At 39.9% G+C, this 26,909-nt stretch overlaps 1 protein-coding gene across 8 annotated transcripts in view; it reads right to left on the bottom strand.

Moving 5' to 3' along the window:
* WNK2 (WNK lysine deficient protein kinase 2) overlaps positions 1-26,909 on the bottom strand; it is a 124,777-nt gene that overhangs the window by 41,389 nt on the left and 56,479 nt on the right. For 4 of the 8 annotated variants that reach the window (XM_064454276.1, XM_064454270.1, XM_064454274.1 and 1 more), the window contains exons 6-13: positions 19,574-19,662; positions 18,494-18,713; positions 15,400-15,688; positions 12,054-12,250; positions 9,210-9,365; positions 5,438-5,629; positions 3,827-4,366; positions 959-1,177 (exon numbers count right to left, since the gene is read on the bottom strand). In XM_064454276.1, the coding sequence (XP_064310346.1) occupies positions 959-1,177; positions 3,827-4,366; positions 5,438-5,629; positions 9,210-9,365; positions 12,054-12,250; positions 15,400-15,688; positions 18,494-18,713; positions 19,574-19,662 (1,902 nt within the window). The remainder of the gene's footprint in view (positions 1-958; positions 1,178-3,826; positions 4,367-5,437; positions 5,630-9,209; positions 9,366-12,053; positions 12,251-15,399; positions 15,689-18,493; positions 18,714-19,573; positions 19,663-26,909) is intronic. The other 4 variants (XM_064454271.1, XM_064454272.1, XM_064454273.1 and 1 more) reach the window with 4 other exon arrangements.

Raw genomic sequence — 26,909 nt, 5'->3', positions numbered from 1 at the left:
GTAGACTGTACTATGTAGTCAAGGCATGCAGCAAGTGCACGGAAGCATGGGTAAAAAAAATTTTGTTTGAAAAGATGGAAACTTACTTTGGGAGGAAAAGTAACTCAGAACAGAGAGTCTTAAGAGGAACAAAGCAGAATTGCTGAGGGACATTTCCATTCAGAAGTGGAGAACACATTGGACTTTACTGAAATCTGGTAGAAATGCCAAAACCTTTGTTTTGCTTTGCTTATGGATATCTATTAAAAAGTTGAAGAGAAGTGACTCTTCTGTGACATTGTGTCAAGACTGAAGGTTAAACAATTATGGGAGTGGAAAGAAAAGTCAAAATAGCAGACAGGAGGAGCTGACAGTTTTATAAAGAAAAACAATAAAATGTATCTTGCTTTTATGACCACTGAGAATTGGGAATGCCTACGAATATCTGAAGAAACAAAATTCCCAGGGGTAGACTATAATTCAGGCAATACAGGCGGATACAATGCTAAATGAAATGGGAATAAGGCTCAAGCTGAGGAGCATGAACAGCTTTCACATAGTGAAGAACCAGTTTATGAAATAGTTTCTTCAGGCAAATGATGGTTGCACAAGGGCTTGAGATATTTAAAACAAGACTGGACAAAACATGGATGAAACTCTACAGAACAGCTTCTTACTGACCCACAGCACTTTAAGTAATTTCTAGCTCTGTGTTTGTGCTCAGCTATGGACAAAGGGGTACTTAGTTCTGCTGCCTCATTACTTCAAGGAGACATTTCACAAGGTACAACATGCAAGTTTCCAGCTTCATTTGAAATAGCTAATTATTTGCTGACCCAGAGTTGCTAGCATCTAGGACAAGCAGATCATATGTGGTGAGCAGGGATAATCTCCCTTGTGAAATAAGCCCATTATTTCACAAAGAAGTAATAAGGTTAAGGGTGAAGCTAGTGAGTTTCTTCAGAGGAAACAGCTCTACCTTTTGAGATGGCTCTGCAACTGCCTGGACAGCTGAGCAGGGAGCTGGGAGCTGCTGACCCAGTGGCTGGGAAAGATCAGGCTGAAGCTGCAGCAGGCCAGAAGGCTGAAGAGTCAGACAGTGATCTATGGGGACAGGCGGACTAGCTGTAGCAAGGCTGCCATGAATCTGTGAAATGCCTTCTGGAGCGACGCGAGGAGGCAACAGTTCAGGCTGCAACTGCAAAGGCAGTGACATGGCTATTGAAGGTTGCACAGGCAGCACAGGCACCTGGGCTCCAGCTTCCGAAGCATACTGACTGTGTCCAGTAATCTGCTGTAACACAGACAGCTATTAAAACATATCTCTACTTAGAGTGCTTGTGTCTTACACGACAATGTACTAAAGCCACTGAGTTCACAGAAAAAGGATTATAATTCTGCAGTGAGACTGTATTCGTGTGGTCTCTGCTTGGAAAGGTAACTACTTAGGAGTTTAAACTTGCTTTGAAACAACCAAATAAAAACCTAGACATTCTTCCTACATAATTATGTCAGTGTGTATAGTGCTCAGGCACTATTTAATTTATAGAAACAAATGTGTTTTTTGCTATGAAATTAAAATCTTCAGCTATGAATTCATTGTCCTGAATAGTTTGCTCTGCTTTCGACGAACATACCACAATGTCCATGCAGAGGAAAATATACTCTACCCATAAATCTAAATTAGGATTTTTTTTAAAAAAATCTGTTTTATGTGTGGAACCAGTAGCTGGTATAGACCCCACAATTAACTTTTTTTTTTACTGAATATACAACAGTGTCTTACAGAAGACATTGTTTTCTATTTAGTTTGGATGTTTAAGACACAATGTAAACTCTTGACATGCTAAGCACCAAGGCCCAAATTCTGCAAACACTTCCTTGTGTTCCATGCACAGAGGAAGTTTAATTTATCTCAGTGGATTTCTTTAGTGTATTAAAATAACTTCTGTGCGTAAGCGCTTTATGGGAATTGGACCGATGCGATTAGATGCCAACTACCTTAGAGACTATGTTGTTATTCTGCATAATAGTTCTGTTGAGTTGTACATTTAAGAACAGAACATTCTCCTTTTAGGTACATCATGTATTTTTCCAAGGGACTGAGCTTGTGGGAAGAAGAAAGAGGAGAAAAAGGAAAATATGGAAGAAGAAAAAAAGGCTAAAAAGTGTACTAATAAGAGTACTAGGTAAAACTTTGCTTAATTTTTACTTTTTTTAAGTATCATCACCTAGAGATTTAGACTACTTGGAGAATTTATTTAAAAAAAAAAATCAATACTCAGATAAGAACTAGGCCACACAACTTCATTACTGCATGCTTTCTTCAGTGTCTGGGTATGAGCTGAAATTATTCCAGGTTTTAATGTGAATAAAAATAAAGACACGGTGTGCTTCACAACACAACAGTTACATGACTGCCTAAGTGGAGGTTGTTAGTATAGCAACTGTGGTGTACATCACAGAAGAGCAGTGAAATTTTTTTTTAATCTTATATAACCAGAATAATTCACAAAATGTTTCAATGTATAATTTACCTGGGCAAACCTAAACACACAGGTGGTAAACATCAACTGTCAAAATAGCAGTGCACTGGAAAGCCTTTATTTACAGAAATTTGAATTTTTGAATATTCCTCTGTACTTGTCCATTTTGTTTGTAGTAGCTATTTTAATCCTAAAAAAATCACTATGCAATTCTTCCATACATGTTTTATAGGTAAATATTAGATAGATAATGATTGTGTCAGGACTGTTTGGGAACATCAGTTCTCCAGTTTTGGTGCTAGCCATGCTTGCCAGGCATAACAGGCCTGATTCAATTCCCTCTAAAGCCATTGGAAACACTATGGCTAATGAGCTCAGCAGTAACTGACTCATGCTCCATGTTGCCTACATTTTCACAAACAATATTTCTGTACCAAATATATGGCTGAAGACAGAAATTTTAAAATTATGTACTATTTTGAAGATGCCATGATATGGCAGGTTGAAATGGGATGTTATGAATTTTAATCAATGTGTTATAGCACAGTGATGTAGTAGAATACAGATTTTCAAGAATGCTATTATTAATAGATTTAGTGCTCTCTCCTGTTGGGTTAGACTGCATTCCGTGTTATCATATCACAGATGTGGCAACAGGAGTATTTACAGACTGTCAACAAGTCCTGAAACAGTTGTCTTGTAAATACTTCTAATATTAGAAGCTCCACTTCATGCTGCATTTGTTTTAAGGAGGAAAGGGTCCGCAGCTAGAATTCATTCTTGTCTGATAGACCTTTTCCATGCAGTTTTCTGGAGTTGTTATCAAATGGCCATTTTCCTTTACTGTTTTAAAGTAGTTCTACATCAAAACCACTCTTATCAGTTCACTCACTGCTGCCAGCTCGCCCACACTTTGCCAGGAGCATACAACAGCATATGTACGCATCATGCGCAGATGGGAATAAAGCCAAAACCATCAGCAAGGCTGTGCAGCTGCTGTCACGGCTCAGCCTCTTTTCCTGTCACAGGAGAATAACATATTTGATTTCATATTTGAGGTGGGAGAAGGAAGAGGGAATTCAAAAAGTACTCATCTGCTCGCTTTCCATAGCCTCTTAGGTTATTCCCTATATCCCCATGATATTTACCTGTCCCTGTATTAAGACCTCACCTGCTCCACCTGATTTTACAACTCTACTAACCACCTCCAGGACCAAGGTCAAGAAGTTAACAAAACATCTTAAGAGCAAGGAAAAAACCTCCCCACAGAGTGTTTACAACAGAGTGAGCCCCAGGAACGCCTGCATTCAGTAAACACCCTGTGGTATGGCATTGACAGAGCCCCATGCCCAGTGGATTACCTGGTGACCAGCCCCAGGCGCAGAAAGAGTCTGTTCTGAAGGATGAATTATGCTTGGCTGAAGTGACTGAGGAGGTGGAGGTTGCTGCGGCTGGGATACTGCTTGAGTGCTCTGCGTGTGATGGGGAGAGGGCACTTCGTTCTGAATGATCTGCTGGAAGGTGGTCTGGTACATCTGCTGCTGGGGGAGCTGGGGCACCCCGTGATGTGGTGGCAATGCTGGCACTCCTGGCGGAGCCACAGCAAGCAATGGTATCGTAGCAGCTGACATATTTGGCACTATTGTTTGGCAAGGCAAGACCAAAGAAGCCACGGTTGTATGAGGAAGATTGACTGCCTGCATGGGGAGGGCAGGGGAGTTTGGTGCCATAGGCAGAGTGGGGTTCATGGGGAGGCTGGGTAAAATCACAGCTGGAGCAAAATACTGAGAAGGAGCAGGTATGGGGGGCACATTTGCAGCAGGTATGTCAGAGAGGTTTGGAGGAAGGCTGTCAAGTCCTGCCAGAGGAGTAATTGCAGGAATGACAGGAAACTGAGGAATCTGAAAAAAATATAATATCACATAAATTGCAAGTGCTTTCACCGATGGTACAAAGTAGTTTCATTTGCCATAAAAGTACGTAAAAATCACCTGTGCCATTATGATAATTATGTCTGTTTGTAAATCACTCCCATTCATTTCCTGAGGTTTATAAACAGTAATAAAAACCACCTTATACTTAAATTATTAGTAAGAGAGAAAGAATTTCATTTCAGGGGGACATTTTTATACCTTAGAAGCTTAAAACTATTTCTAACACTAGCTTGAAGCCTTCAAGCAACATACTAATTAAAAGCTGCTTTCATTTTAACAGAAATGAAAAGGAAATGGACCAGACAAAATGCAAAACTCTTTCATGCAAAATTCAGTAAGACAATTTAAACCCCTTGTCTCTAAACAGGTTGGCTGGAACCCAGGCAGCACAGAAGATCTCATAAAAAGGATTTTACAGTCAAAACCTCCCAGGTGATGTAGTGGAAGGTAACTACCCTGTCATCACAGAAGCAGCTTGCTTCTTCCCTGTGGCACAAGCTGCTTCACATCATGGTGGCTGTCACTAGCAAACACACTAATAGCACCAGCAAACCCTTCCAAGGCCAAGGAAAGGGTCCATCCCTGCTACTGAAAAGAAACAGGGCTGAAAGCTGGGGTGGGGGGGACAGCGTGTGGGTGATAGGGAAAAGTGGTGAAGTTAGGGGCTCAGAAACAGGAAAAAAAATGGGCAACTTCTCATGCTTTTAAGCCTGGAATGGGGAAGAGAATGCCATTGAGGAAGATAGGGGGAAAAAAAAAAAAGAAAAAACCAAAAAACCACAGTTATTGCAATTTTGTAACTGCCATTAACTGGATTCTCTAGGCATGACACAAGATTACTCACAACGGAGAATTCTGCTTCAAACAAAAACAAATAGTAAAAAAAATATGGGAATTAGGAAAAAGCTATATTCTTATGGACTAATTAAATTGGCATGCATTCAAAATAGCCACACAAAAACTGCAAATCATGTTAATTATTAGCTGGAAAGCTTTTCTCAAACGCATGTGTTCACACACAGTTTTCAAAGATATTACCTGGGGAGGGGCCACGGGTGGAAGCTGTGGCACAGTTGAAATCTGAAGGGGTTTCAGTGGTGTACTGCTAGCTGCCACCTGAGAGGTCTGGGGCTGATACTGGGGCAATAGATGGGTTGCAGGCTGGATTGGACAAACTGGTTGGCTGGCAAGTACCTGCTGCAGAGAAGCTTGCTGTGATATGGGTTGCTGCTGGGAAAGAAAAGAATAAAAAATGTTATAGCCTGTGTATTATTAAAGAACCAGTTCAGTGGGCACAGCTACCTGTTTCTCTCTCTTGTTCAAACTGCACAATCAGAACTGTTGCTTGGAGTAGGGACTATCTATAGAAGAGAAGAGTGCTCCTAATTTAAACACCGTACAACAGCCCATGTTTAAAACACATTTAAATGCAAGATACATTACCTGAAAAGACAAATTCTAACTGTCTTGGAAGTGTTACTTGTAATAACTCAGACTCTCTAAATCCCAAAGATTGTTATAGTTGGCCCTGTAAAATCCCCACATGCTAACTTTAAAGATTCCTACTATGCATATTATACCCAGCCAACCTTGGCATTCAAAAGCTGACTACATAATGTAGCAGGCATTGAAATATACAATGCTTATTACCCGAAACATGACTAAAACACAATAATTATAGTAAAAGCTGGATCCAAGTTATTTCTGAGGTGCTGTAGTAACAATGTGGCAGCCAAAAAAATCAGTTTTACCATTCCAGAGAAAACAGTGCTCCAATGGCCTGCCAGATTTCATACAGTAGAACAGAAGTAAAAAGCTGCATTAAAGTTGAAAATAGTCAGTAACCAACCTTCACATTTTTCATGCCACCCAGTATCTCCTTCTTCAGTTCCTCTAATTACTGCTGAAAGTACTTTAAAAAAAAAAACACCACCTTCTGTTTCAGAAGCACAGCACTGAGGCCCCACATTGGCTCTGGACTGACCTACTTAGGACCACAGGATTGATTGCTTCACCCGGGCTCTGCAGCACATAGATCCTAACATCATGCTCAGTGGTCAAAAGGTAACTGTAAATGAACAGCCAAGCATTAATAATCCTTCATCTTCACCACTTCCACTGGAAATCAGTATCGTAATATTTTGCTCTGCATTTTTTTAGTATCAGGATTCTTCAACCAGAGTCTTTAGGTATTAATACAGTAAAACCGTAGAAGATGTATCAAGGAAGCAAGACACCATCCATCCCTAAAGAGCTGAAATTCAACCACAACTGGTAAGATTCCAGTAAAAGGATTGGTGGAAAAAAAAAAAAAGAGTATTTGGCAACTGGTATCAAGTGTCCAGGGCTGAACGCACCAAATGCCACAAGCAGTGCAAGACACGCTGGAGATGGCATTGAATAAATGCACAGCACCAGCTCAGCTCCTGCAGCGTTTATTAGTCCTATCTGAGCATTCACCTTGCCACATTAAAGAAAAAACTAGTGACATGGCTCTGTATTGCAGTTTCTGCCATTCCAGGCTTTGGGAAAGCTGGAGCATTTACCGAATTTACCCAATCCCAGACTCAAGGGAATGGCAGTGCTGATGCAAATAAGCAGCTCAGCAGGAACTGGCCTGGCACTGGTGATGAAACAGAGCAAATGGGCTGAGATGGACCCCACCTGAGGCATCTGGGGCAGCCCCAACCTGTCCCACATCACAAGGTCTGCTTCACCAGGCTCTGCAACATGGGAAACTCCTACTAGACCTGACCAACCTCTGCTGAACAATCACACTCACATGGTGCTGGACTGGAGCTAATAAACCACCTTGCCAGCACACAGAGCCAGCTTAGGCATCTCAGCATCCCTGGCTGGGTTAATTTGCAGCTCTGACAGGCTGCCCAGATAGCTGAGGATTGAGCACACTGACACAGGCTGTTCAACCCACTTTCAACTTGAGAGGACACTGTTTAAAGCAGAAGAATTGTGCTCATGGAACTAAGCAGCTTCCTTATGCCTCTATTTTCAATTCAGCTTGTGTTTTACAAAATGCTTGCAAACTGGATGAGACATAGGGAGGGGAAAAAATCAAAATCAATTACGCTAACTTTGCCCATTATAACCTTAACATTATAAATGCACAGATACCCAAATTGGAAAAAAAAAATGAAGACATGCAATATTGACCTCATGTGTCTGAGCCATCAGTGAATATTCATACAAGATCAATAAATTCCATTCTGTTAGACAGATTAATTATCTCACCCTGATTTCCCATTCTTTTGTTGCTCTGCCCTACTGCTCATTTACAAAAGACTACAGATCTCCACTGTTCAGAGCATCATGCCTGGAGACTCTGGGAACACCAGACCTACTTCTGTGTAAGGCACACAGGTGCTCTGGGAAGTTCTGCACAGAAATTTTGCCATTTTACCTATTTCTGTTATAATAATATTGTCTCTGTTTTCTAATCTTGCCAGGAAGCCCAGTAAAAGACTGACTTCTTACAGTATTATTATTACCGAAATAGGTAAAATGATAAAGTTACCATCAGGGATTGAATTATTTTAAGAGACAGTGACAATGTGAGGAAAGGGCATGTGAAAGAAAATGAGCAAGTTGGGCAAATATCCTTTTCCAAACCAGCATTTACTCATGGGGAAAAATAAACAACAGATTTTGAACTGTCAGCATAAAGCTACAGAGGCCACTAGAGAGATTTCTGCAACTGGTGAGGTCCTAAATTTGCATAAAAGTAAAATTTTTGGCTGAGAGAACCATGAGAATATGCCTGCTCTTTAGAAAAAACACTGATATATGACAAAACTTCACATAAGTGTGTGTTTTTCAAGGAGACCAAATTACATTGTTCTCATACTGATGCTTTCAGAATAATAGGGCATGTTAAAAAAGGGGGTGGGGGGGAGGGGGAGGGAATCAACCTGTGAGATAAATATTGATAACTAAAAAGGTTTGGAGAGGTATGATACATGCCAGTCACAAAGTATACAGACACTCCCCAGTCCCAGTTGACTGGGGCTTGCTGTTGAGTTGCTGACTCCCCAGTCAACAGTTCCTACTAAGGAAGCCATGCTTTTGGTAGAATCACAAAAATGAGCCACGGATTGCCATGTTGTACAGGTCTGTGGCTGCATTCCTTACAGGCTGACACCACCTCTGCACAGAGGTGACTGCAGCCTTCACAGCAGCCCCTCAGTTGCTTGAAAGACGTGTTTTGTAACTCCCTTTAAGGAACAGAGGTTCTAGGAGGGAATTTGGTAATACAAAACACAAAGAATTACTATTTGGAGACAATTCAGAAGACACAGATTCTTCTCTTGGACGATAAAGCTGCTGGCTGGATGCCTATGCTGAACTACATTTAACACACATGCACAAGTCAAAAAGCAGCATCACCAAGGATCTAAAGACAACCGTTACCAGGCAACAGAGTCTTTTTCTAACCTTTTAGAAAGGTTAGAAAGGAGGGGCCAAGTAATAACACAAAATAAACAAAAAACTATTTGATTTCTAAGGACAAAGATAGTACATTGCAATCAATGTAAGGCTTCAAGACAGTGCTGTTAAGCCACATGGAAGAGAAGCCTTAAGCTACATGAAGACATTCCAAGGTATCACACAATTGTCCTCAAGCCCATTACTCTTCCATCCCTTGAACCCAACACCCTTTGCCCCATCCCTAAGTCTCTCCAGCTGTAGTTCATAGTTTCAAACTCCTCAAACTTGCTCCAGATACGGGTTGGAGCAAAGCACGGGCAAGGAACGGGACGAGAAAAGTGCTTATCGGCAGCAGCCAAGCTCTCACCTGCTGGCTGGCCAGTACTGGCTGCGGCTGTCCCAGCTGCAAGGAGGCAACAGTGGTGGGCTGGACAACAGGGAAAGGCATCGCAGGCTCCTGGTAGTGCTGGGGCCGCTGGGACACCACTGCAGGTGCAGCCTGAACCGCAGGGAGGCCAGGCTGCTGGAGGGAGAACAACTGCTTTAGAGAAGATCCACCCTCATGTTAAGAGTCTCTGCAACTGTTCACCAAGAATGTAATTACAAGGAAATAGCCTACTGGGTACTTGGTTCAAAACAAAGTGGAAAAAAAAGTATGAAAAATTATCTGAAATGAAAGGAAAGTTACTTAATCTAAACACATGGAAAAAGTTGGCAAATTCCAAATAAGACAACCAAACTGCAATGCATTTCTTTCTGGAAGCAAGCATGCAGACCAGTAAAACCACTGAAAGCGCACACACAGAGTGAGACTATACCAACAGAAACAATCTGTTTAACTGGGAGAAAAAGAAATTTATCTTCATGAAGACTCTTAGAATTTCAGAAAGAATCTTTATCTTTAAAAAAAAAAGCAAGTAATTTACTTGAAATGGATGCCAAGAAAATGAATAAAGAAATGAGAAACAAATTAAAACCACAGTGGAAGTGAAAACAAAATAAATTATTTTTTTTTAATTCAGGTAAGGTTTGTAACAGCAGTTCTCTAAAACTTCAGCTCAAAGTAGATAAAAATAAACAGTACATCAGACTGAGGCTCATAAGCCTAAACAAACCTACTACAGCTCCAGTTATGTGCTTGTTATCTTAGTAAATAATCTCCCACATAAATACAGTGAGTTTTCTTTCTTTTTCTTGGAAAATGGAAGGTTTTGAGTTGGAGTTTTGTTTCCTATGTTTGTTGAGATTTTTCAAACCTTGGAACTTTTTACCTAGGTTATTGCAGGAAGAAAAATACAGAAGCCCCATCAGAAAATAAATGGCTATAAGAAATATTTTGCTCATGAATAAAGGTTATTATCTTGCCAAACCCTCAATCACAAAAAACGTAATGCATTTAGGTTAAAGCTACTGAAACGTATCAATGGAAAGAATGAGTCTGCTCTAAAAAAGTATGCTGCACAGCTCAATTTAATAAAAAAAAATTGTGTTCAAGATGTGCCTTTTGAGTGTTATATTTAGAGTTGATAAGGTAGTGCTTCAGGTGAACAAGAAACAAGGAAGGATGTAACCCAGGAGACGTATGCACCTAGGAAATGTGGTTTCCACAGTGGAGGTAGCTGGCTACAGATGCCAAGAATGATTTTTTCCTTCAGGTAAATGGAGTCATGTTTCAATGCAACCACAAAGTACACTACATAATTTGTTGCAGGCATTTTGAAAAATATAAGATAAAACGAGGGAAAATTATGCACTTCCCAAGTACACAGGATAAATCCGTATCAAGCAAGATAAAACCATTGGCCCTGGATTTTATTTTTTCTTAAGTCAAATAGGATGAAACAAAACAAAAAACCTACCACATTACTACAATTTTTACTAGGCAGGTTGCTTCCACTGCTTGGGGTAGCTGCAGTCACCAGCTTGCTCTCCACCAGTGGTGTTTTGCCAGCATACACTTTACAACAGGGCTGGGATCATCCAAGCAGACTGGCTTCTCTGCCATCGCAGGATTCAGAAGGCAGAACGTCTTCTGCAACTCTTGCAGACCTCATGGGAGAAGTACTGGTCTTTTGGATAGTTATGCATTGTAAAGATTCATGTAATAAAGGCAGGTCTAAATTTCTGCCCCGTGGTCTGCTGATTTGCAGGAGAGGTTGAGACACTGAGTTTTCTGGGAGTTGGCTACCTGGGGAGCGAGCATTTTCAACAGGCATCAAGACTTCTGACATGTTTTGATCTTTGCCAGACTGAAATAAATAGGCTAGACATGTCTGCTGAGGCTGTTTAGGAACCATGAGCTCCCATAGGGTGTGCAGAGGTCCCCAATGCCACCAGAGGCAATGAGCCTGCTGCTACTTCTCCGGTCTGCAGGTACGCATTTTCCTCTCCCGGTTCTTGGGGAAGGGACATTGTGTTTGGTGTCAAAGCCACAACGGGGTCACTGTGGTGGCGAAAAGCAGCACGAGCGTTGCCTGTCATGTGTAATGGGTGCAGGCTGGAACTGGAACATGGTGCTGCCACAGCTTCTGACAGATGCAATACACTCATGTTGTGTCTCTCACCAGAAGCGGCTGAAGATTTATGTTCACTCGCATGTGTTTGTTCTTGCACCAGTAGTTCCATTAATTGCTTTTGGTCAAGGTCATAACAGCATGAAAATAGGAGCAAGCATGAATGTCTGACTGGGCTACCAATGCCTGATTTTGGAGCCCCACTAATGGATGTACATCACCAATGTGAAAGATTAAATCCAAACCCAGAGCCAGAAAGGTAGTAACTGGATGTGCAACCTTTGGTCACAACTGGAAGAAACATCAGACCCAAAGAGGCTCTTGAACAAATGGAGGAACAATAACGTGCGGTTATACTGACAGTGAACAAAACCAAACAGAACAGTTCCCAAATACATGCATGAGAGTAAAAGTAATAACTGCAAAGCTACTAGTGTAGCTCAGTGACAACGGATTGATCAGGAGCTTTTTAACTGAAAGGATGACATCTGCCAGTGAGCATTTCTTCAGAATGGCAAACATAGCTAGCCAGACACCATCTCTAAGCACACATTTCAGATCAACCAGGAATGTATCACTAAGCAAGTCACCATTGGTAGAGCAGAGTGAGGAATCCAGACCTACTGAAAACAAGAGTATAAGTGAGCCATTAAGTATGATCTAGGATACAAAATGATTTTGAAAAGCTATAGACTTACTCCTGAGGGCTGCTGGTAGTGCCCCAGCTGCTGAAGGCTATGGGGCACAGCCTGGCTCTCGCTCAGCGGTGGGCTATACACCCGTTGGATAGCAGTAGGTACTGAATCAGGCAGAGACGAATAGATCACACTTTGCTGGCTGCTTTGGGAGTCTGAATAAACAGTGGACCCCTGACCACTGTCAAATGTGCTGTCAGCTGAAAGAACAATATTTTTTATTAAAAGCTTGACAACTCCAAATGTTCAAGTAATGATTTTAGAGCAAGGTCAACATTGGTTTATGTAATTACCATTTTTACTATCCTAGATCATTCCATTATATAAATAAATTATACAACACAAATGTTATTTTCTACAAAAGGCACATACTGCTTTTCTTAAGCCAAAAACCATCCCCATGGATTTCTGTGCATGATGATATTTTAGGCACATTGATATTTCCTTTAAAGGGCATAAGGTTGACATTAAGAATTGCAGACATTTATAGATTTTGTAGGATGAAAGGAGAGGAAACCCTAACTGTAATGTTCACAGCAGATTATGGAGTCTTTTAAGAGTTAGATTTCCCAGGGATACATTGATTTTAACACCTTTTTGCACTGAAAAGTACAAAATTCTTTATATTGTATGCTTTATTAGTTCAGCAAATCATACCCTACTTGAGTATATTGCAATATCTCAAGATGAAGAGCAGATAACAAAATAATTTGAGGGTTTGCAGTGATTTAGGAGTACCATTCAGAGCTCTGTCAGAGTTTCTCATGCAGAGTGTTTGCCCAGCTAACCTGCAGAATTGCACAGCTATGGGTACTGGGCAAGCATCATATCTTTTCTCAAATGGAAATAAATCTTAATTGTACCATTGAGTATTACTGATTTTTATAGTGTCTTTTGACAACTTTTGAAGCCTGTGAAGTACAGGTGCCCAGTTCTTCTTGAGCATAAGATATTGTTTTCACCATTTGAGAAATTAAATTAGACACTCAAGACCGTAGACGTATGTATCCAAGAGAAAAATAGCTTGTAACAGATTTAAAACTCAGCACTGAAAGGAAATTGTAATACAGTTACAAAAAAGTACTTAAATTACAGCTAAATGTAAATACTATTTCTTTTTTGGACACCCTGCATCTTCTCTTTTTTCCATATTCCAAATAAGGTTTTACTTATCTGGCTTTTAAATAAATTATTTTTAGTAGCATCCAAGATTACATTTATCCCTAGTACTCACAAACTATTCTCCCAACAGTTTTTTTGCAAAATTAATCTCCCCTGTATATTTATTCAGCTCATTTCCAAAAAGAGTCAACATGGCCCTACTCTAAGAAGGCACAGATTTCTGCTGCATACACACTTCCATTTTATTGCAAACAACTGTTTTAAGACCTCAAAGGAAAAAAAAACCAAACCAAAACAAAACCAAATAAAAAAATAGTATAATGGTAGAGTGCTAGAGTAAAATCTGAGTCAGTCGCATATTTTTATAGAACAACATGCATTACACACATTATTAGTTTACATTTTTAGAGGTCTTAGGCCTAGCATCACTAAGGAAATGTTCAAAGACATCTCATACTGAATTGTCAAATAATACCAAGTATTGCTTAAAAGTTGAGGAGGAGTAGGAAATAAACTTGGGGGGTTTATATTTAGTATAAAATTCTGCCAACTCATGTCCAACAGAGCCATGAGAAGCACAAGTAGCCTCATTGTATCACTGGAAACAAAAAGTCATAATTATGTTTTTTCTCAAAGGAATAAGATACCATGAAATAAGCTTATGATCCAAAAAATGAAATGAGATTAACTTTACAAAGCTTTTTTTTCCTGAAGTTAATACTGCAATATTCTGAGCCTTATGCAAATATGGCCATTTCTCATATCTTGTAACGGTTTGTTTTCTTGTAGAGGCATGCTTTGTTATTTTAGTATTCAAACCAGACCTCTATATAGCAATTTATACAATACCTGAATTAAAGCAGCAGCTGTCTCTTTGCTAAAGATAATGCATCTTTAATTTAAATATGCTTACATGAAAGTCCAGAAGAGTAAACCAGAAATATTATGATAATAGTTTAGTAGCAAAATACATATATCAGATTTTATCAGAAAAACTGGGTAGAAAAGAAACTCAAAATTTCTAATCTTCCAAGCTAAAAATATCTGGCAACATTTCCTTCAAGATGTTTAAAAGGATAAATAGATTAAGATTTCAATACCAGAGCTTGACTTGGTAACAAAGGTTGATTTTAGGGGACAGATACAGGGATAAGTTACTTTTGGAAAATGAAAACACTACTTCCTCACGCCTTGCTGTTTGCTGGAACTAGGTCTGATGCTCAGAAATAAAATGAAGAAACAAGCAGCTCTGCAAGCAAAGCCAGGTAGTTTCTTATTCAGGGATAGACCAAAATCAGTGCTTGGAATTGAAACAAGAGATGTAACTCCACCTGTCTTGAAATAGATCACTCTTGAATCAACCCCCAGCTGAATGTAAAGACTTGCCAGATCATCAGCTTGTAGCTACCAGGGCCTGGACAAAGGAGAGCAACCACCTACACTGACCTGCCCTAACAAAGATCAAACAACCCCCTTGCTTCAAGGCCATGAGCTCAGGACAAAATAGAGAGCCTGAAGGAACTGACAGAGCACCCACATCATGACCTAAGGCCCCCAGTAATAATTACAGTGTCAGCCCACAAGGTTTGGTGCTCTCAAGATGCAAAACCAAACCACAGTTCATATTTCTCACAAAACAGGGAAGTGTTGAATTACATTATGTAACATTCAGAGATGGATTTTTTTTTCCTGCTGTAGATCTTTGCACAGCTTCACAAAAAACTTCACGCAAGCCATCAAGAGTAACTTGCAAAACAGAAGAAACTGCGGCGCTTTGGTTTCAGCAAGGTCTGCTTTTGAATAAACATCTCCATGTTGCCAACATAATTTCAAAAAGCCACCAGTCGCTCTGACCAGTTTGGTGCAAATTCAGCTTCTGCAGGCTCCGAAACTGTTTCACACAAACTTAGTGTTGATACCACCACCTGGCACAGAAAACATGTATTTTTTTTGTGTCTAGCAGCAGGTCTTCTTGATTTGCCATTTACAAATATATTATGTGTCTGTATTGCTACTGGAGGAGGAGCTATCTCCATATTTTATGCTTTTTCTTAAAACTTTATTTCTTTCAAAATTGATATGCATCTGTCCAAGACAATTCTGTTCTTTTGACCTATTGTGTAAAAACACACACAGCAGCTCATCTCACCACTGAGCTCAGATTATTGTTGATTTTTCCCTTCAGACATTCATCACACTGTGCACAAAAAAACAACAAAAGACTTACATGCAACAGATGTGACACTGGTGGGCAGGTTCTGTTGAAAGGGATGCTGGTCTGCCTCAGGCTCCTCCGACTCCGACAGGACATGGTGACCAGTGTGAGAAAGGTAAGTGACCTGGACCTGCTGCACATGCGACATCTTCAACTTTTCCAGACATTCAGAGTCCCGACGTTCCTCTGACTGCATCCTAGGCCAAATTCTCTCTCTTCTCCATAGTATTAATGCCACTCTGTCACGTATTGACTTCGCAACTATCTTGAGATCATTTTCATGAAAAAATCCAGAGTCAATCTACAGAGGAGGCACAAACTTAGCAAGATTATGTGCTCATGGGTGTGCATGAAGCAGTCTCTTCCTAACAGAGGAAACATCAGTTTGAAATAACATGAATTACATATTTATTCCTCATAACAACAGAAACTCAAGAGCTCAACAGGGGTTTGTGGTTTGTTTTGGTTTGGTTTTGTGGTGGTGTGTTGTTTTTTTTTTTTTTAATAAAACTTCTATCCCTAATGCATTTTAAAACAATATGTAATTTCTAAGACCTGAATATATACTGAGTCAATTTATTCACCAGTTAACATGCATTGAGAAGAGAGCAAGTTTAACTGCAGATGGGTTCCCCTATGTGCCACCCCCCTCTTTTTTTTTTTTTTTTTTTAAGACTAACAGAATAGTCAAAACAGGAAAAAAAAAGATTTGAAAAATGCTCTTTGAACAATGCAACTGGAGTAAACCATACTAACCCTAAATCAGAATTTATTTCCTTAACCTTTCTGGTATAGATTTTCCCAAATTGCTGTGCTTAATATCACAATAAGTCATGAAGTAAAAGATGTTAACAGAATTTAATCTTAAATTTACTTCTCTTAAATGGTAAAGTCAGTCAGTATTGATTCACTTTTATAAAGAAAAAGGTTGTCATTGAATCAAACGTAGTCTGTTCACATTTGACTGAAAAGGGGACCAAGCTTTCTCGGAAGTCAACTGCTCAACAGATAAAATTGAAATTAATCTCAGTGCTATTTGTTTGCATAATCTCCCATAGTGTGGGGTATGAATTTTAATTTAATAATGATCTACCAGAGATTTGTCTGCTCTTCCTACATTCTTAACCTGCATATTCGACACATTTGGAAGCAATTATACCTATGGAGGAAGTCTAGAGGTTTTCCTTCTGTGCTCTTGCCCAAACACAAAATGGTTTTACAGCTTAGATTTTTACTGTTTAAAATTAAAAGGTGCAAATACAGCTGCAGATGGATATGGCTATTTTCCACTAGCTATGCCCTCAGACCTTACTGACATTCCTGAACTGATGATGCAGCAAATGCTAACAACAGAAGGGAATTAGTCAAGAGAAGAACCACGTGGGCCTAGAGAACCTTGTATGGTATTAACTAATGTGCCCAGTAGATTCTTCATGACAAAGCTTAACAGCAAAGCACTGAAAACCTGCCACATTAACAATTTTTTTAAAAACAATTATTATTCCTACATTTCTATATAAAGATGGTTAAATATTAATGAAGTCATGCTATTTTACAGTACGCACTGGTTGTGAAAGGTAACTTGAGGTTGCAAACCCACCAGAACATTTTAAATTCCTTTTGCCCACATTGTTTGGACAGGCTGGAACACCTGACTATTGAAAACCCCTCAATAATGATAAATAATTCCCCATATTCGAAAGGTCTCCCGCATTCTTCTGTTCCACAGCACATAAAACCAACATGAATTAGTGAAAGCACATGACTTTGGCATTCCATACATAATGGCTAGAAAAAGACATCCAGAAATAAACATCCCACTTTGCCTGCCCGCCCCAACAGCCTCAAGTTTGAAAGCATTTCCTATGCAGTCACTTAGGTAACACTTAATGTAGTAGTAAAACACAGGTTTTAAAATTATTTGGGAAAGGGTATAGTATCATAGTAATTCGGGAGTGATCCTTTTAAACATTTTTACAAGAATTATTTCTTCTTCAAAGCACAATATCACAACCATGGGCCAAGTAACCTACAGAACTTCAAAATTCCAATATTTCCATAAATAGTTAAATGCAAAACATAATAGCAAATAACTGCACCAGAGCAACTTTTACATTAAATGAGTTCTGTAACAATACATTGCTCAAAAAATATTGGACCTACTACAAACAAGGCAACAGAGGCCTGAATTTCTCCCCCTAAATTTGGAGTACATGGTGATGAGTCCAAGCATAGTAAGGCAACATTACCAAAATGAGTGCCTCCTAAGCAGGACTGGTGATGGCAACATCACTAAATGGGATCCTTTGGAATTTAGATTATAATAGGAACATTTCTGCAAGCACAAGAAAATTCAGACCCTTGACTCAGTGCTTCCTGAGTCTTTGTCTCCGTGGCATTAGAAAACCTAAACAACTGCAGTAAAGACTAAAATACAAGTTCCAGGACTATATAGTGAAACTGGAGCACGAAACAGTTTTTCTAACAAAACCCCACAAGTTATGAAGACACAGAAATTCACCAAGTTAAGCTTCTGTTAAAAAATCCAAAGCTTATTCATAACTCTGTGCAGTGGGCTTGAATCTAGTTTCCTATTTATATTTGGTGACAGGATGGCTGACCACAGACTTTCCTCATCTACATTCCTCCTAAATAACACTGACAGAAAAGATGGAAAGAACTGTTTTGAAGAATTCAGTGCAAAATCTTTTGTGACTGAATTTTTGAACTCTCCTAATTTCAAGCTGCTGTCTGAAACTGAACAGATTCCAAACAAATTTAAAGACATTCAACAGCTAACAGAAATTGGCAAAAGCGTTTTCAAAATATAAAAGTAGAAGAGACCTCTATGGTCCCTTATCTATTTGAAATGGCATTTCATGAATCTGTTTTCATACTTGGTAAACAATATTTTTCAGTTATTAATTCTCCCTCGTTTACACCTTTCTTGCAGCATTCATTCTAAAAATCAATGCAAACTGCTTATCCTAGTCACCTGGAGTGGTTTAAGTGGAAGTTACTTTACCAGACTCATTCTTCCTGTCCTTTGATATTTATGCACTACTTTATATATATACACATTTCTGTCAGGAGAAGTTTATTTTACCATTTCTTGTGCAACATCATCAGGAGTTTCCTTCTCCAGATCAAAAGTAAACTCAATGGCTCCATTATCTTTGGGTTTTCCTTTCAGTTTCTTAGGATCTTCTACCCAGAGTCTTAAGGCAATAGAAGATTTCCTACCATGGTCTTCTTCTGCAAGTTCCACTCTTACCCCAGTATCTTCAGCAAAAAAGGCATGGCTTAATAAATCTTTAATTTCATATCTGCAATGGATATAAAGAATATTCAAATAATGCAAGACTTAAGCAATTTCAGAGGTCTGTGACAAGAAACTGCTGTTAAAGGCAAAAATATTTACAATATGTTTGGTGTTCATCCATACCAAATTTCTGTTCTTAGCAGAAAGACGTAGTATTTCCGGTGTTACTGAGGACTGATGAAAAAACATCTCTTATTTCACAAAGCTTCAGCAATATTCATACACCATAAGCACGTACAGAAATGCAGACTATAGCTTTGCTCAACTTTTCTTGTGTATCTGAGCTTAAAGTATACTAAAGAAGAGGTTCCCTCTAGGTAAGCAGTTGAAGTCCCTAAAAACTGTACTTGTGAATGTTACGAAATACTGAACACACTCACTCATCTAGGAGAGACCAGCATAAGAAGATTAGGCTTTAAAACCAAAGCTGTAAACAAGGCACAATTTGTTTCCATATACAGAGGCTAACGAGTCAAAGGAATCTACTATAACAGCTTTTGATTAATCTACCATGTCGCATTCATGGTTGACCACCACCACAGTCAATGCTCCACACAGAACATTCTGAGTGAGATTTGACAGACAGGTATGCCAGAATGTGCTAGAATATGCTAGCTCACATGTCCACAGTGATGCTTTCTGACCTCACTGTTTGAAGCAGAGAGGTTGAGACACACAACAAATGCATTTATTCAATTATCCTGGCATTATATGGCAGGAAAGTTGGCAGTTATATTCTTATTTCCATTCTGCATTTTCTTCTGCACAGGTGAGACCCAGAGGCCAGAAAGAAAAATCCACAGACAACTTAGAAATCCCTGCATACACATTATATAATACAAAATTTGATCACTTGAAACAAACCTTTCTTCTTTATTTTTGCAAATGCACTCCCCAATTATCTCCTTTATTTCAGGATCAGTAACTTTCTCAAAGCTTGCTGGCTTTATACCCTATAAGGATAGAGAAAACAATTTAGTTTGAAAAAGAATTACATTATAGCTCTTAGGGACTTTTTTCGTACATTTTACAGTCAATTCAACCCTTGGAGTAACTAATACTTTAAAGTTGTTAGTCTTAAGGCAAAACTGAAGATTTAGGGCTACCATATTTCTAAGTACCATTGCATTTCAAAATAAGCACACTAGTTTGTACATGAACTCAGCCAAACGCAGGGCAAATCTCCCTTTTTCTTTACTAACCTTTGCAAACCTTACCTTTATATCTGTGGACTATGAAGTCAATATTCAAGAAAAAGCAAATTTCAAATTTTCAAATAACTCCTTTCTGAATTTACTCCTTTTACATTTTTGCCTTAACTCTCAAAACACTAAATTAATAAAGACAAGTAATCGTGTTTCTCTTCAGACAGCCAGTTTCAAGAATGAGTCAAAAATTCATTGGAATATTCCATATTCCTGTTTCCCACTAATCTTTTGCCCTTTTATGTCTCCAACACACTGACACCCCGCCCCCACCCCCCCAAAAAACCCAAACAAACCCCAAACCCCAGTCAAACCCCAAAATCAGGTAGGGGAGCAGGAGAATATGCCCAGCAGTTCTGTGTAGCTCTCACATTTCCCCAGCACATTGTCAGAATCTCATCAGGAATGAGTGGCAAAGCAGGTGTAACCTATAAATCAAGTTAAACCTCTGTCAAATGTTAACAGTTTTGCTAAGAATACTGTTCAGTTCTAGAGCTGGAACAGGTAAACTGTGAGCATGGACTTTCAAGGAGAAAACCCAACTGTTCATTGCAGAAGAAAACTTAGAGAAGCAGAACCCACTTCTCCACATAGGGAGCTTAGGCTTGACATAGGTGTAACAGGTATAGTTTGCATTTCTTTCAGGCCAGGTGGGGTTGTTTTAAGATGACAGAGACTATTTAAAAGAAACATCCAGAATCACAGAATAGAAGGGACCTCTGGAGATCATCTTGTCCAACCCCCCTGCTGGAGCAGGTACACCTAGAGCAGGGGGCACAGGACCACATCCAGGCAGGTTTGGGATATTTCCAGAGAAGGAGACTCCACAACCTCTCTGGGCAACCTGTTCCACTGCTCTGTCACCCTCAAAGTAAAGAAGTTTTTCCTCATATTCAGGTGGGACTGCCTGTGTTCCAACTGTGCCCATTGCCCCTTGTCCTGCCACTGGGCACTACTGAAAAGAGTCTGCCCCCATCCTCTTGACATCCACCCTTTAGATATTTATAAGCACTGATAAGAACCCCCACAGTCTTCTCTCCTCCAGGCTAAACAAACTCAGGCCTCTCAGCCTTTCCTCATAAGAGAGATCCTCCAGTCCCCTGATCCTGATCATCTTGGTAGCTCTCTGCTGGACTCTGTCCAGTAGTTCCCTCTCTTTCCTGAACTGCAGAGCCAAAACTGGACACGGTACTCCAAGATGTGGCCTCACTAGGGCAGAGTAGAGGAGGAAGATAGCACCCCTCAACCTGCTGGCCACACTCCTTTGAATGCACCCCAGGATACCATCAGCCTTCTTGACCACAAGGGCGCATTGCTGGCACATGTTCAACTTGCTGTCCACCAGCGCTCCCAGGTCCTTCTCAGCACAGCTGCTTTCCAATAGGCCAACCCCCAACCTGTACCGGTGCATGGGGTTGTTCCTCCCCACGTGCAGGACACTTCCTCTTGTTGAATTTCATGAGGTTCCCTCGGCCCAGCTCTCCAGCCTGTCCAGGTCTCGTTGGATGGCAGCACAGCCTTCTGGTGTATCAGCCACTCCTCCCACTTTTGCGGATGATACAAACTTGCTGAGGTTACACTCTATCCTATCCTCCAGGTCACTGATGAATACGTTGAACAGGACTGGACCCAGCACAGACCCCTGGGGAACACCACTAGTGACAGACCTCCATCCAGACTCTGCCCCATTGATCATAGCCCTCTGAGCTCTGCCGTTCAGACAGTTGTCAATCCACTTCACTGTCCACTCATCTAACCCACACTTCTTACGCTTACCTGTGAGGACATTATGGGAGAGAGTGTCAAAAGCCTTGCTGAAGTCGAGGTCAACAACATCCACTGCTCTCCTTTCATCTACCCAGCCAGTCATGCCATCATAGAAGGCTATCAGGTTGGTCAAGCGTGACCTCCCCTTGGTGAATCCGTGTTGACTAGTTCTGATAACCTTCTTTTCCTCTACATGGCTGGAGATGACTTCCAGGATAAACTTTTCCATCAGCTTTCCAGGGATGGAGGTGAGGCTGACTGGCCTATAGTTTCCTGGGGCCTCCTTCTTGCCCTTTTTGAAGACTGGAGTGACATTGGCTACCCCCTCCTGTCCTCCATGACCTTTCAAAGATGGAGAGTGGCTTAGCAACAGCATCTGACAGCTCCCTCAGCACTTGTGGGTACATCCCCTTGGGGCCCTTGGATTTGTGAGGATCCCATTTGCCTAAATGATCTCTAACCCTATCCTCCTCAACCAAAGGGAAGTCTTCCTTTTTTCAGATTTTCTCTCTCTCCTCTGGGAGCTGGGATGCCTGAGGACCAGCCTTATCAGTTAAGACTGAAGCAAAGAAGGCATTCAGTAACTCTGCCTTCTCTGCATGTTGCATATCCAGGGGACCCGCCTTGTTCAGCAGCGGGCCCGCAGTTTCCCCAGTCTTTCTTTTACTACTGATGTATCTGAAGAAGCCCTTCTTGTTATCCTTGATATCCCTTGCCAGATTTAGTTTCTAGTGTGCCTTGGCCACCTTCATTGCACTCTGCATACCCTAACAACATTCCTATATTCCTTCCAAGTGGCCAGCTCCTTTTTCCACATACTGTAAACCTCTTTCTTCCATTTGAGTTTCCTAGAAGCTCTTTGCTCATCCATGTGGGTCTCCTGGCTCCTTTGCTTGACTTCTTCCTCAAAGGGGTGCACCGATCTTGAGCTCAGAGGAAGTGGTACTTGGATATTGGCCAGTTCTCTTGGACCCCCCTGCCTTCTAGAGCCCTAGCCCATGGGATTCCTCCAAGCAGGTCTTTGAAGAGGCCAAAGTTAGCTGTCCTGAAGTCCAGGGTTGTAATCCTACTTGTCACCCTGCTTCTACCACATAGGAACCTGAATTTGACCATCTCATGGTCACTGCAGCCAAGGCTACCCCTAATCCTCACATCTTCAACCAGACCTTCTTTGTTTGTTAGTATAAGGTCCAGCAGCACATCTCCCCTTGTTAGCTCCACCACCTGTGTCAAAACCGCACACACTTCTAGGGCAATCATAGGTTATTTTTCCCTACTTTCTAATATTTCAGGACCAAAATCTTAACTCAGCATGACCCTCCTTCAGGGTATAAAGCCTCTTAATTAAAATAACATATATCTTACCAACGTAAAGAGAGACTGTAGAAGTAATAGTATGCAAGTTCTCAGGCTAAATAACAGTTTATGTATTATGTCATCTTTCTGTACATGTAATCAAAATATACTAAAAAATAATTACCAGCAACAGCTGGGCAGTTAACACATACATCCAGCTGTGCTTTTTCAAAGCCCAGGCTTAAAATTTCTTCTGATGCCAGGTTGCAGGCAGGGAAGAAGTGATGTTCTGGTAGGAGCAACATCATTTCCTGTGAGGCCACCTTACTGCTCTCCTTGTCAAACAATGTAGGAGCAACTACCAAATACCCAACACCTGTAACACTGGTAATTCATTCCATTCAGTTCAACAGAAGATTTCCTGTGAATACTTTTCATGTATATATTCAGCTACAGATGAAAAGAGTGGCAACAGAAGAAGTTATCCTTTTTGTGATGTTCAGCTAAAAAAAAAAAAAATCACAAAAAAAATTCATCCTGTTTTAAAAACAAGTTAACATCTCTACCTACTAAAACATGATGCATATGAATGAGAATTTGACAAAATTAAATTGGGAACAGATTCTGCAGTTAGACCCTATTACTTAAGGACCCAAGTATTTTCAATGAAGTCAAGAAGAATAAAAAGGAAACATGATTTCCTGTCCCTAAAAAACCCAGAATTTGATTAAGCACATAACTGAATGGGATTTGGACATTGAACTCCATTCAAATCTTTTTAAAGTTTCCCCCTCAAAGAACAGTAAATAATAGGTCATGCAGTGGCAGATGAGGAGACCTGAAGTCCTGATGAATGGCATTTTGGCTCACCTGATGCTGCCTTGGATAGAAATAAAGAAATTATGTATTTCAGAAAGTGTCTGCAAGCACTTTGTTGCATTTAGTCTTGAATAAATTTTATGGGTGAATTTCAATGAGGGCTGGCACCTCTCTAAGAATTTCTGAGTATTCTAGTGTCAGATTATATTTTATCTTTTTATTAACATTATGTTGCCATTCAAGCCTCAGATTCGACTTTAAACTTGGATTTATTTATTTATTCATGTAAGGTCAACTAATCCCTTCTCATCTTAAAACTCAAGAGTGAAATACGTAATTAATAAATTTTCGGGGGAAAAAAAATGATGGAGTGGTCCTACAAAGACTCAGCTTCCCAGTTTTGCCGAGGCAGACAGCTGCTGAGATCCATAAAAAAAACATTCCTTGTGGGAATAAAACAGAATAATCCATACACGTGGCTCACTGGCTGTGACCCACTAAAAAGAATTATTTGCTTAAGCAAACCTAAATCTTGCTTATGAGATGAGAGTTCAAATTTTGTATATTAGAAAAATATGCCAGAATGATAGGGAGTGTCTAGCCTACCAAAGCCCAGGCTTGCTCAAAACAAGCAAAAGCACACCAGAGTATGTCAAGAGTGTTTAAGAGAGCTCTGATACCTGAATTAGAAATGAAAGAAAACAAAGAAGTACCAAAAGACACTTTTAGCATGAATCATCTATAACCTAATACACCCTAAACCTGCAGGAGCCTACTGTGTTCTCTGATGGGGAGGAGTTTGAAGAAATCTTCAGTTCACAAGGGAAAGCAATAGGACAAACCTCTACATTTTTGAATGGTCTAGTTTGCTACAGGAAACCATTGATTTCCATCTTAGTGACACTTATCAGGAAGAATGGATAATAAAGACCGTCATCTTATATAGCTTAATATTTACTGAAAAATATCCCACAAATATGCATCAGTATCATTTTAACTTGGAAAAAAAACCACCAAACACCCCAAAACACCAAAACTCCCCCCAGCAAGGTAGTAGAGGCAACTTTCATCATACTATTCTAAGAACTTTCAGTTACCTAGAGGAATATATTGCTTACGTATCTGTGCTCTCAAGGGTACCTGCCAATTGCTTTTTATAATTGCAGAGTGCTTCATGGGTATCTTAACACAAACTGAGCATATGAGACACACAAACAGCATAAGGCATATTTTCTTTTCCAGAATTCATGAACAATCTTCATTTTACATGGTTTGACTGGAACTCTGACATGACTGGGATTGAGCTGGGCAAGGTATATTGGGCATGTAGAAATTAGGTTTGCCTGCAAATGATCCTTTTGACAGATCCCTGATGACTGGCCCCTATTTTTGACCTTACAAATTGCTTCCACAAAAAAAAAAATCAGCTCCTCCAAACACCATTCTACTTTCAACATCTTTTGAAGGAACACTGACTCCTCTCCAAACATCTATTGTATAATCTACTGAACAGCTAGGCTATGAATAGATGACTAAAACAAACAAGGACAAAATATGCCCAAAGTACTGAAAAAGAACTGCTTTGCAAAAGTGTTTTCTCAATGCCCATATGCTATAGCATGCTTTTGCTCCTTACTCTTCATTAAAATCTCCTAGACCATCTCATTGTAATGCTGCAAACCCTCCCTACAGCACTGTGACCTGATGCTTACCAGCCTCCTGATAATGAAGGGGGGTTATGCAAAACATGGGTTTCTATTTGCAGTTAAAGGACTCGTTCATTTATACAAAAGCCATCTGTCTTTCCTGAGCATTCCCAAGGAAACATGGCACCAAAGTTCAAAGTATATTAGCTAAGGAATTATCCATGACAGTTTGAAAACTGTACAGCCACCTTGTAAAAAAAAATTACTTCAACACCACTGCATCTGAATTGTAGGGCTAACTGTTTGATGTAAGATGCATTGGGGTATTTTAATACAAATTCTTTTAATGCTAATATATATACGTGTGTGTATATATATATAAAGAAATCCAAGAGCAAAATGAGAGGTCATCAAATAATTTCCCTTTTAAGAATTTCTCTGTCTTGAACAGGGTTATTTACTTGGAATCCCTCACCATCACTCAGTCTCCTCACCCTTTTCTGAAGTGATTTGAAATACATTGCACTCCAGTACATATTTGAGTCTACAGTCAGGCACATCTAGGACATGAAAATTTTAACCTTTATATTGGGGGCAAAAACGTGAAGCTTGTTTTTCAGAGATCTAAAAGTAGCCACTTGTCATTTTTCCATCAGCAGAGCATGCTTTTAAAAGAGTAACACACAATGCTTTATAAGATGCACAGTGAATGCCAAACTAATCAATGTGAAGTCTGACCCATGTCAGCCAGTAATTTTTCTAAAGGCTTTCCTTTTACCTGGGACATACCCTCCTAGTCTAGATATAGTCTACTTCAGACTAAAACTCCACCTTCTACCTGAAGGTAGTCTCTAGACTCATGTAGTTACTAGAAAAGGAAAAAACCTCTTCTTCCAAAATACCTGAAATCGTGTTTCCAACTGAAATTCCTCTCTACCACACACTCTTTGAAGTCAATAAAGTGGAGAAATTCTCAATTTTGTCAGGATTTTGTTCCATGACATTCAGCAGCAAGATCACTGCATGCAGTTATAAACTAGTCTCTATTTCACTCCAAAATGGTACTAAATCCTAATGCTAATCTAAGATTATCTGCAGACCTAAGAAAATACCTGAAACTCACAAAATCTCAGTGCAATGACACTCATAACACCATTTCTCTGTTGTTGCTGTGCTAAAGCTATAGCATTTATTCTACCTGTACGAGCAATATACGATACAGTCTGTGAATGTTGAGAAAACATTCAATACAGGTATAAAAAAGGAAACAACATGAAAACATGAAAACTTAAAATGCAAAACTGAACACTATAAACATGTGGGTTGTTTAAAAGCACAGGTTTGTGCTGCTAAACCCAGCGAGGTCACCATGGCAGATGTAGCTGGTCTGCTATGCAGTCTGCAGTGCATCAGTAAGAAAACATTGGACTGGAGCTGCATGGGAAGGTCACAGATTCCAATGTTTTG

Source organism: Phalacrocorax carbo, chromosome 6 (genome assembly GCF_963921805.1).
Source record: "Phalacrocorax carbo chromosome 6, bPhaCar2.1, whole genome shotgun sequence".
NCBI classification, from domain to species: Eukaryota; Metazoa; Chordata; class Aves; order Suliformes; family Phalacrocoracidae; genus Phalacrocorax; species Phalacrocorax carbo.
Note: the sequence above shows the minus strand (reverse complement) of the source record. Positions and strands in the feature narration are given on the sequence as shown.